General features: G+C 38.8%; 1 protein-coding gene across 3 annotated transcripts in view; it reads left to right on the forward strand.

The window, feature by feature from the left end:
* Positions 1 to 12,083, forward strand: part of PTPRG (protein tyrosine phosphatase receptor type G) — a 698,789-nt gene that overhangs the window by 179,305 nt on the left and 507,401 nt on the right. For all 3 annotated transcript variants that reach the window (XM_059390081.1, XM_059390080.1, XM_059390082.1), the window contains exon 2: positions 2,556 to 2,660. In XM_059390081.1, coding sequence (XP_059246064.1) covers positions 2,556 to 2,660 — 105 coding nt within the window. The remainder of the gene's footprint in view (positions 1 to 2,555; positions 2,661 to 12,083) is intronic.

Genomic DNA, 12,083 nt, shown 5'->3' on the forward strand with positions numbered 1-12,083 from the left:
TGCCCATTGCTGAGTTAGTTGCTTGGCTCACAATGTCTTGTTTTTATAACAATGCTGTGAGGTTGCTGCTACTTGTAGCTCCATTTAAGAGGCAAGGAAACTGAGGCTCAGCCACGTACCATAATGGAAGTTACATTTCCTTGTTCAAGACAGTGCTTTACTCATGACTTTAGTAGAGGATGGATTATTTGGGGATAATTATTTAGAGTGAACTAGCTCTAAGAAAAGTATTAAACAGATACATAAAAAAGTTTAATGCACGCCCAGACAATAAATAAGCTGAACAATTACTTATGTAGCATGCTTTGGTGGAGGAAAAAATAGATTAGGAGTATAGGAGATGGAAAGTTTTATTTTTGATCCCTAGAAGCTTAGAATGGTCAGTTTCTTGGAACTCTGCCTGCTCATCTGAAGATCATACGATGGTCTGGATGGTGGGTACGTAAACCTTCATTGTAGTTAACAATGACCATGAGCAAACATAAAGATATTTGAATTTTACAAGATTCCTGTTTCCCTCTAAGGGGCTCATGTCTATGGAATATCTTTGTTCTTAGTTCAAGCATTTTTTTCCTTTTAAATCCAATCTTCGGAGTTGACATACAAGTATAAAACACAGATCTTCTGCCACTTATGATTGGGTTATGTCCTGAGAAACTCATTATTAAGTTGAAAATATCTTATGGTGAAAATGTATTTAATGCACCCAACCTCCTGAATGTCTTAGATTGGCCTAACCTGCCTTAACATGCTCAAAATGTTTACATAAGCTTACGGTTAGGAAAGTCCTCTAACACAAAGCCTAGTTTATAATACAGTGTTGAGTATCTCATGTAATTCATGGAGTTTGTATGGAATGTGAAAAACACAATGGCTGTATGGGTGCTGATAGTTCTAAGTTGTGCTGGTGGTTGGCCCTCTTGATCTGGCGGGGGGGGCGGCGGTTGGCGCTGACTGGGAGCTGTGGGGCCTCTGCTGCCTTGCATCAGGAGAGAGGATCTTACTCTACATATTGTCAGCTTAGGGAAAAGATCCAAATTCAAAGTTCAGTTTCCTCTGAATGTGTATCATTTTTTAAAAAAGATTTTATTTATTTATTTAGACAAGCATGCATGAGCAGTGGGGTGGAGCAAGGGAGGGAGGGAGAAGCAGACTCCCTGCTGAGTGGGGAGCCTGCTGCAGTGCTGGATCCCAAGAGCCTGGGATCATCACCTGAGCAGAAGCGAGGTGCTTAACCGCTTGAACCACTCAGGCGCCCAGAATGCATATCATTTTTGTGCCACTGTAAAGTTGAAAAATTGCTAGGTTGTCCATCATAAGTTGGGGACTGTGTACTTCACACGTTTCTTAATTTCACATCAGGTGACATCATTATCGTTACTTGGACTAATTCAGAGTGGTGAATGTATTGTTTTCCTGGTGCCATCTTAATCTTAAATTGAATGTACAGTTCCCCTAACCATTTCCCCCTGCTTTTTAAAAGCACATTTGATTTTGTTTGGGTGCATTTAAATATTAACGTAGAGGTGCATTTAAATATTAACGTAGACAGCTGGGATGTATTGTGTAATTCTGTTTCATTTTGGATTCTGGGCACCTGCAGTATCTGTCTTCTTACAAGTCAGTGCATTTGGGTGTGGGCTCATAAGAAATGAAATTTACATTCATGAATTTGATGGGAGGGGAGGACTTTGAACACTGTAGCAAGCAGATGGAAGGTCTCTATAATGGTGGAGAAAATTGGATTCATTATGAGTTTTCAAAAAATACATCATTAGAGTTTCTTTTCTGAGCATCATTGGCCTTGTGGGTTTCATGTCTTTAGGTGTAACCTTTAGGCCTAACAGGTGACTCTTTGGGCTTCAAAAGATATGGAGGACTGGTACTCACCATGGGAAGTCTCCCAGGCCTTAGACTGTGATGTGTTTGGATGGCAGCGGCCCTGGCTCTGATGTAGGCATGCTTATGTTTGGTTCCCTGATGTGCTTGCTGCATGCTTACCTGTGTTACCTGGGACCAGTTACTTAGTGTCTCTGAGGCCTAATTCCTCCATCTGTAAAAGAAATAGAATGACCCCTTTCTCTCTGAGGATCAAGTAAGTCTCAGAGGCCTTTTGCAGATAAGACATAGTCTTATACATGTAGTTGGAACAAAGACCTCCGGTTCTATGTCTTCTACTACTTAGTTGTATAACCTTGCGCAAGTTAAAGGTACTTACGTTCTTTAAGGTTCAGTGTGCTTATCAGTAGAATGGTCTCGTTATTGGGACCACTGGGTCTATTGCTCGGTTGTGTTCTGTAGATTATGTAAGATACAATATATAAAGTTATTAATGCATCATGCTTGGTGGCCCAAAGGCTTGTTGTAAGCTCCTGTTAGTATTAATGTTAATCCTGGTTGTCTTGTTAGGTTATCTTATAGCTGTTTTTCTGCAGGATCTCTTCTGTTAGCCCTGAGGTCTCTGCTGCTGGGAAGTCATCGGTGGTACGTTAGACACCCTTCCCCTGTCCAGTGGAGTGAAGACTTTGACTCATTGTGCTCTCCCTCTCTTCCAGCCTTGACGGAAGGCTACGTCGGGGCCCTGCACGAGAACAGACACGGCAGCTCAGCGCAGATCCGCCGGCGTAAGGCCTCAGGTGACCCATACTGGGCCTACTCAGGTGAGTGGATGGGGTCTGACCAGGCTCACACTGGCCATTGACCATCCCATTGAGCTCCCTGGAAAGTACTCTTTAAATCGCTTTCACACCCAACCTGTTTGTTCAGACCTTTTGTAGTTCACTAAAAGTTGAAACACTCTACCATGATTTTCCTCAAGGTTATAAGTACCTTAATTTCTCTCTCCCACCTGTTTTCTCAACCTGCTTTCCCCCCTCAATTTGCATTTATTTCTGAACTTTACTTGTTAATGAGTGATTGTACCAAACTTGTAATTTCCCCAAAGACACAGCCTTTTCTTTTCCATCTTTTCAGTGGCTGTGATTTCAGAAAGCAGAAAATAGAAGGCTAGTCTTGAGCTGCTTAATGTCTGCTAAATATTACAAAGCGTCACATATCAAAATGATCTGTTATGCTTTAATCTAAAAAAATGCAACTTTATTTTCAAATCAGATCTTGTTAGTTGAATATATTTCAGCCCTCTCTGGTATTCTGCAGTTCTTTTCATTTTTGCTTTTAAACTTAAGCCTTCCAGGCACTGAAGACCGAGAGCATTGTAAAAGCTATGTTGAATATTACATTGCAAATAATTTTCTTACATTCCGAGGGGCGAGAAATGAACACCTATAAGAATATATAGACGGTTCTGGATTATGTTCCCAACAACTACCAAAAATATAATAGGTGGCTTACTATTTCTAAAAGAGATTTTGATGCCCCAATATATATGGAAAATGTAGCTAATTACAGAGGAATGGTTGAGGAAGATAGACTACTTTGGAAATTACTTTGGCACTAAATAATTCAAATAATTTGTCTGAAAAGGCTTGAAGGCATGGGTATTAGTATTAATAATAAATCTGTGTTTATGCAGTGTCATTGCATATAGAATTGAGAGGCATTATTTTCATAATGATGCTCTGGTTTTAAATCTTGAATTTCCACCTGCAAATCTTGTTAAATTTATGTCAGTGTAAAATTTATAGGCTTGATCTTTAATTACACCTTATCTATTGGCTTTTTGCATCCTTTTGTCTATTGATAAATCTCCTGCCCCTATAGGGAGAATAGCCTATCTGTTTTGTTTTGCAAGGAACAGATAGTGATTCTGAAGTCTTCCATCACACCCAACTCCTTGTGATTAGAATTATCTAATTAGAGCCTTTTTGTCACTATTTCTGATAAATGAAGGGAACAGTGAGATGAAGGCCAAAATTACATATATATATAGCTTCTTGCCAAGAAAACTGAAGAAAATTTATCATTTTGTTCTCAGTGGCTCCGATATCAGTTAGGAAGAGGCGTAAAGTGGCCTGTTATTTACAGTTCATCAATTTAGAATAACAATGCTGTTAGTGAGGAAATTGGAAGTTATATCCCATCAGCATCTCCAGTTGCAAATGGCAGTGAAGAAATGAAAGTCCTAAAACTTTTCCCATTACTCAGTTAAGAATGGACATAAGTAGTAAGGTCTTTGGTATAGAGCAACTGTTGATATCCTTAACTCTGGTGGACTTAATGAGTGTCTATTTCACATTTCTGGAATGGATTTGGGTACTGTCCCTACAGGTTTAAGGGCTAATAGTTCAGCCATAGGCTTTGGCACCCTTTTCTCTAAAAAGCCAGACAGTAATTATCTTAGTCTTCTCTGGGTGTGTGGTTTCTCTTACAACTACTCAACTTTGCCAGTATGTGCAAAGGCAGCCATGGATGATGCTAGATGAACTGCTGGGTTTCCATGAAAATGTATTTATGAACACTGAAATTGGAATTGTGTATAGTTTTCATGTGTCAGAAATATACTTCTTTTTGACTTCTTTTTCCTCAGTCATTTAAAAATACAAAAACCATTCTTCTTAGGCTATATTAAAACAGGTGACCTGTTAGATAGGGTCCACAGGCTATAGTTTGTCAACCTCTCTCCTAGTTGAATTTTTTTTTTTCCTGGATGGGATGGAATAGTCACATGAGGAATCCCCCGGAAGGATATAGTCTGGTTTGGAAGAACCAGTGAAGTCCCTTGTTTGAGGGTGGAATGGAGAAAATGAAGCATAAAAGGAGAAGAAAAGAATGAGACAGGTATCAATTGATGCTACATAGTCCTAAAAATTCCACAGTATCAGTGGTTGCTTCACTCCAACATGGTGGAATAGTGATTCTCATGTCAACAAGAATTAGAGTCCGTCAAAGACCCTCCTTAGCACTCAGCCAATAGATGAAGACCAGGAAGGAAGGAGTTGTTACCTGTCACTTTTGACACTAAAGACCAAGGCCTTGAAATCACAACAGACCAGATTTGGCTCTTAGCTACAGGCACATATATTTCTAGGCCTAAATGGTGCCTGAAAAGTGGGGCTGCCAAAAGAAGGGCCCTTTGTTTGTAGAGGAAATTGTTTCTGAATTTTGCAGAAGTAAACCAGCCCATTTCTGAAAGATGGGTTTGATGGTCCACATTTTAATTTCATACCTCTAGTTCCCAGATTTACCTTAGTTCCTCCTAAGATAATACTGGTGTTTTGTGGGTATGGTATGTGAGAGTACAAATTTTGAAGTCATATGGGCTGTAGCTCAAACATAAACTTTATCTCATAACATCTTTTGGACGTTGGGAGAACATTTAATTCCGTGGAGATCCAGTGTCTCCATCTTTGAGACGGGGGTGATTAACAGCACTTCCCTCATAGAGCTGTTTTGGGAATGAAATTAGATGATTCGTGTGAAAAAGGTAACAGAGTCTCTTGCATCAGGTATCTAATATTCCTGCTGTTTTAGATACTGTTATTACTTTTGCTGCTGTTTGTTGATGTTGTTATGAGGATTCTCGGTGGGTAACTGATGTACAATGGGTGGGCACTAGGTTATCCTATATTAAACAAACTATATTAAACCTTATTTTAAGCAAACTTTATTAAACAAACTATCCTCAAGTTCAGAGCTTGGCAGGTGATACACACCAGTGCTGTTTTTGTGAATAAAGTTTTACTGAAACACAACCGGGCCCATTCCTTTGGACATTGTCTATGGCTGCTTTTGTGCTGGGGTTGAGCAGTTGCTGCAGACATTGACCAAAAAGCCTAGAATATTTTTATCTGGCTCTTAGGAGAAGAGGTTTACTAATTCTTGCTTACATTGAGATCACTTGGGTTTTCGAGCAGATGTTAGCCTGACTCATAAATCGAATAGTTCAGAGATTTGGAAAATGTCGTTTTTGTTTTTTGTTTGTTTGCTTGTTTTATTTCCCCCCCACCCTGCATTTTCTCTTGAGCTGGAAGAGGAGCATGTCTCCTAGTTAGCATTCAGAGTGAGTTGGGTGATCCTGCTTTTGGGAAGAACAAAGATTGGAGTGGAGTGGGGTGTGCTTCAGGAGATGGAGCTGGGAGATGGGTGGGTGTTGGTGGTTCTGGGGCCCCCTGCCCCTCAGTGACTGTGTGTTCTACTCATTAGGTTGCCTTTGTGTGGATGGAGTTTGGTGCCTGATGCTGACCTAGTTATCCCACTGGCCTCCCCCCCACCCCCCAGTCACTTGAGGAGAGTTGCAGAAGTTTTCAAGGTGTGGATAGCTTATATTTAGGATATTGTCACGACAGTAGTTCATCAGTATTAGTGTAACTTTTACATTAGGACTAACCATGTTATTTCAGTTTGTCTGTATCACTTCAGATAACGCAAAGCCCCTCATTATATCTGAGATGGTAAAATCTTTACTTCTGTAGCCTTATTAGGTAATGGTGTTGTGAACACCTACAGCTCTGTCATAGAGGGCTGTTTGTTGAGGAGTGGAAATATGTGCTCTGGTTCCATTGAGATCACCTGAAGTTTGGTATCTCTCTGGTTCTTCATTTTGTCTACTGTAAAAAAAGGAGGTCGTGATATCTGAGTTCAATGTGAAAGTATCATGCATAAGACATTGAAGTGGAAATAAATGTAAGATATTATTATTGTTAACTGTTAATGATGGCTTTGTAATTTCGAGATTACTTTATGTCTTTGGGTTTATTTTCCTTATTCCAAGACAGGAAAGAGAGGGTAAAGACCTCTTTATATATTTCATACAGAATTATGCTGAAAAAAAGAAAAGCAATAGATGCAGAAGAGTTTCTCACTGGAAATATTAAAACAATTTTTCTATTACTTTTACTTGACTAAGACACAGGTATTTTTCTGTGTTATTTGAAGTGATGACAGCTCATGAATTTTGGAATTTGCCCAGAACTTCTGTAATTATTACACAAAAAGTAACAAATGCTAGGTAGGTCATTGTTGCCTGAAAGGGAAATGAGAAACAAATCTGGAGCAAGTTCAGGGGGATATTGGAGGCATTTCTATAAAGCTATCTGTTTCTTCTCCTCTCCCTCAGAGACTTGGAGAAAAAGCAGGTTGTGGTTTCTCTTCTCAATCTTTTTTTTTTTTTTTTTTAAACTCCTCCATTTGGTTTACTGCATTTGAAATAATCACTATCTCATGTTCTTTCCTTATAGAAAGATTCTAGGAATTGGTACAAGGGGGGCTAGTTCTCCAACACTGAGACATGTAACGACCAGAATTCCCTGTAGGAAGTGTCTGGTGGTGTGCTGAGTAGAAGCCAAACAGGATTAATCTAAGAGGCGTTCCAGCTGTGGTCAGGACATTGTAGGAGGAGACCTCCAAGGTCCCTTTTAATTGTCCCGGGCTTGATGACTTGCTCAGCTGTAAAATGGAGATAAAAAGGCCATACATTGCTGGATGGCTTTGAGGATTAGAGGAAACCTATGTAAGCACCTGGTGGAATTCTTGGCTTCCACTCTGGAGTGGGATACGTATTACCCATTTGGCTCTTAATTATATGCCAGCCCACTACATTATTCATATAAACATCTTATTTTATAATGTGTGTGCGTGTGTGTATGTGGTGCATGTAGGTGTATGTTTCATTTTCCCAGCTACATGTCCAATACTTGAAGACAAGGATTATAGTTTATAATTCGTTGGTTTTTTTTTTCCTGCTCTGGGTCAGAGTGTCTTATTTTGTGCATATTTAGTACATATTTTTTCAAATGGGTGAATGGATGTACGGATAAATGAACTTATGTCAGAGTCTTGGCTTGAGAACTCACTCGGGATCCTGCCATGAAATTCAGATAAAGCAGTGGGCGATTTATAAAAGGTTTCACCACTGGATTCTTTTAAGTAATCAGTCCCCCTTGTGAACTTAAGATATAATTAAATTCCTAAAATATCATTTCCATGCTTATTTTTAATTGTGTCTATAAAGGGTAAAGCAAAATACACATGCCTGCAGAAGTCTGCCTTTGTCCCAAGAACAATGGAAGCCATTGTAGAACCTCAGAGTTTGATATTAATATTGTATTATTTGCTCTTCTAATACCTTCTGTGAAGTTTCTTAAGGGAATCATTTCCCTAGAGACACTGCATTTGCAATAGCAAGCTTCTGCTCTGATGGAACCATACCACTGGGGAGGAATCAGTCTTGAGACTCATCTTCCCAAGTCCCAGCTCGAAGGTACCTCCACTTCGAGCCTAGTCTAATCCCTCCCTCCCTTTTCAGTCTCCCTTTTTTTTTTTAGAAACAGTTAATTTCTCTTTTCTCTATAATTCCGTATTATTCTATTTATTGCTATAAGTTGAAGATACTAACTTATTCACTGAACACACTTATTGATTGCTTACTGTATGCAAGGTGTTGTACTATAATGGGAGGGGTCAGAGAAGCTCCCAGAATTGCTGCTGCTAGATCCTAGACATTAAAGATGGGCAGGTGTTTGCCAGGATGTGCGGAGGCCTTGATCTGGCAGTGACTGGGGAACTCAAAGGAGCTCAGTAAGTATAGAGCATATGGTAGGGCAAAGAAAGTTGAGGGAATAATGCAGCTTGTTGGACTATGAAGGGTCTTCACAGCATTCTGCTAGTGACCTAGAACATCTACCTGAGGGTGATAGGGAGGCATTTCAGGGTTTCATGGTGGAAATTAACTAAGTGGTTTTATATTTGAATAAGACCTCTGATTGTAGGGTTAAGGATTGGTCAGCAGGGGAAGAAGGCAGGATGAAAAATGATGAAGTTGTGTCATCAGAAATTGGAGAGATTGAAGAAGAGAGTTCATGGGAATCATTACCGTTAGTATGTGGAAGGGAACACAAAATCATCTAGGATGATCCTGGGTTGATTGTAGATGGCCTTGCATTTAATTTAAATGAGTAAAGAGGATTGGTGGGTTGGTTGTGAAGGTAAACATTTTGGACTTGAACCTGTTAAGATGTGGTATAGTGTTTTTTCCATATTTCTTACACTTTTAAACTTTTTCCTTGAACAGAACCTTTGTCTGTAATTACTCTTGGTATTTCCCCGTTCTTTCTTAAATGTTTTGGAATAAGGAGGGCCTCAAGGTAGGAAACACATTGTAGAACAAACTGTTTCTTCCTATAGGTACTCTTTTTTTCTTTTACACATGATCTGTGATTACAGGGATAGATAGGGTGAGAAAAAAACACATATGGTCACACACTAATCAGGACTTTATGTATAAAAGAGAAAAATGTGTTGCCATATGCTTAAGATACCTTGAGCATTTTTCAGTACTTGGCCAAGTTTGGCTTCCTCCGCCCCTACCCGTTGGAAAGAAACAGTTCTCATATCTTAGAGAGGCTGCCTTTTTCATTTTTCTTTTTCTTTTTAAAACTTTCTTCTAATCTTTGCCACCTTAGTTCTGAAGTTTTTCTGGCATCTTCTCTCTCGAGATGGTTTCACAAATGTTTGTAAAAGTTAATGGATGCTATTGTATGCTATAAGAGGATATCAATAAATTCCTTAGGGTCTTCATGACCCTTGGCAAAGCATCTTAGGAGGATGAAGTACGTTCAGTGCAGTTGGCAACAAGTAATAGATATCAGTGATAACCATTTCAGTTGTTAACTATGATGGGACATTTCATATGCGCCTAACAGAAAGCCCGAGAGTTTGGGTTTTAAATGGACTCTGAAGGTAGTGGGTTGGTGGAGTCTTTTTGGAGGGCTCTTTGGCAATATCTGTGAAATATTAAATATTGATAGTCTTTGATTCCAGCACTTCTGTTTCTGGGAATTTTTCTTTCTTTTTAAAGCTTTTTTTTTTTTTAAGATTTTTATTTATTTATTTAATTTATTTATTTGACAGACAGAGATCACAAGTTGGCAGAGAGACAGGTGGGTTGGGGGGAGCAGGCTCCCCACCGAGCAGAGAGCCCGATGCGGGGCTCGATCCCAGGACTCTGGGATCATGACCTGAGCTGAAGGCAGAGGCTTTAACCCGCTGAGCCACCCAGGTGTCTCTGGGAATTTGTCTTTAAGAAGCACTTGTACACTTCCCCAGTTACCGTAAGTAGGGACTTGGAATAATGGTAATTTAGTAAGTCCTTATGATGAAATTCATACTAAACATCCACCAAAATGAGATTGGTTTAAGGTCTATTAAAATAATGTGGTTAATAGGGTCCTGTTAATGAATAGAGCTGAGAGGTCTGGAAACTCTACAAAGACGTTAATTGTGATTATTATTGAGAAATGAGGGATTCTGCTGCTTTTACATTTATATCTATAATATTTTACTATCTTACAGAATTATAAGTAGAATATTTAAATTACTAATACCAGTACATTCATAATATTTTCCTAAAGTAACTTTCTATTTTAGAATAGATGGCTGGATTGTATTAAATGTAGGCAGTTTTCTTTGAAACAGTTTTGAGGAGAGAGGAAGAAAGGAAAAACTAAGAAGGAAAGCCAGAAGGGAGGCAAAAGCCCTTTTGTCTTTTTATTTGGCTGTATCTGAATTTTTTAGGCGAAACATTTCACTGGCATTTCAAATTTTATAAAGTGCTGATATGAACCATACAGAAATTAATGAACTGATATTGACTCAATTTGAAAATGAACATCAAGATTTATTGAGCAAAGCAGTAAATATTGACCCAGGCAGAGAAAAGGTCAATATTTGCTTTGATACAACATAAATCTCAATATTCAATAATCTATAAATTTAGTGTCTAGAGAAGGCATACAGTGTTATCTCTAAGTATATATTTTTCATATCTGTGATGGATCAAAGTCAAGTGTCTTTTTTCCTGGTTTCAAATTTGAAAGGATGGTGTTCCCTCCTTTGAAATTAGCTTGTTGGGGGCAGGGGTGGGGGGAGTGTGGGTTAGTGGAAGGACATTATTATTTTAAAATTTCGAAGGGAAGATATACCTAGCCTCATCCATGCCTTAAAAAAATTGGAAAGCGATTATCTGAATGTGCTGTGTGATTTACTTAAAGGCTACTCATCTTTTTTCTAACCTGACACTAGGTACTCATTTATTATATCTGATTTGGTTCATAAAACCCACTACCCTGACTCTATAAAACAGGGAGATATTCTGTCTTTCCCTGTGGATATTGTTAAGCAATGTTACATAGAATTTTTTTGGCAAATAAAATGTCATTGATATATATCATGATGAGTAACACTTTACTGGCCTTCCCCGGGTTGAAATTATTAAGTTGAACTGCACTCCTATTCTTTATCCTGTTGTCTCTTCTCTTCCTGGGGTGGGCCTGGTGGCAATATAAAAGGGAGAGCTGTCTTATGGATTGTGAACTTTTATTACTGCCCGTATATAGCTGGTTTGAGTGTCTAATATGTGCTTAAAGATTGGATTTTCTCCCTGTTTATTTAAATGCAGAAGGGAACTCTGCCCACAAGGTCAAGTATAATTACTCTTGTACCTATGCAGAAGTCTCACACCATCCAGTTGTGGTCAGTCCACCTGGAGTGTTCTTCCAGTCTGATGACAGTGTGAAGTGGTGATGTTAGCCCTCAGGGGTTTGTTAAGGGATCCTGAAACTAATCTCACCTCTACCTTTCAGCTGGTAATCTCTTGTGGCCCTACTTAAAATCAATAGCATTAAGGGTAGTGAATCTTCTTGGTTGTCTTTCTTGCTATTAAAATTTAGCCTATCTTCTTTTTCCTTTAGGGTAACCCCATTTTCTGTCATGTGACTAAGACTTTGCTTAGTGGTGATGTGTATAACATAGAACCTTGCCTTCTTGATAAATACTTTGTTAACGTTAGGAATCCTTGCTTTTCATTAAGAATACTGTGGTATATAATAAATAATCTTTTCCGTGAGTGGAGTATTGAATGTGATTTTATGTCCTATGAGAAATGACTTTACCTGCTATCTAAGAACCTGACTTTTAACATAATAAAGTCATTTCTTCTTGAGTTGTTTATCAGGGAGAAACTCACAGCCTGGAGCTAATAGGTCTTTAATACCTAAGTTACTTGTCAGTATCTCTTTTTAACAGAGACAGGTCTTGCCTAGAGCCTTTAGCTGGGAGAGTATTGTGGAATTTGATCTTGTGGCTTTTATTATATTTTGGTACCCTTCTATCTGGAGGGCTATGCTAGT

This window comes from Mustela nigripes, chromosome 2 (assembly GCF_022355385.1).
Source record: "Mustela nigripes isolate SB6536 chromosome 2, MUSNIG.SB6536, whole genome shotgun sequence".
NCBI lineage: Eukaryota > Metazoa > Chordata > Mammalia > Carnivora > Mustelidae > Mustela > Mustela nigripes.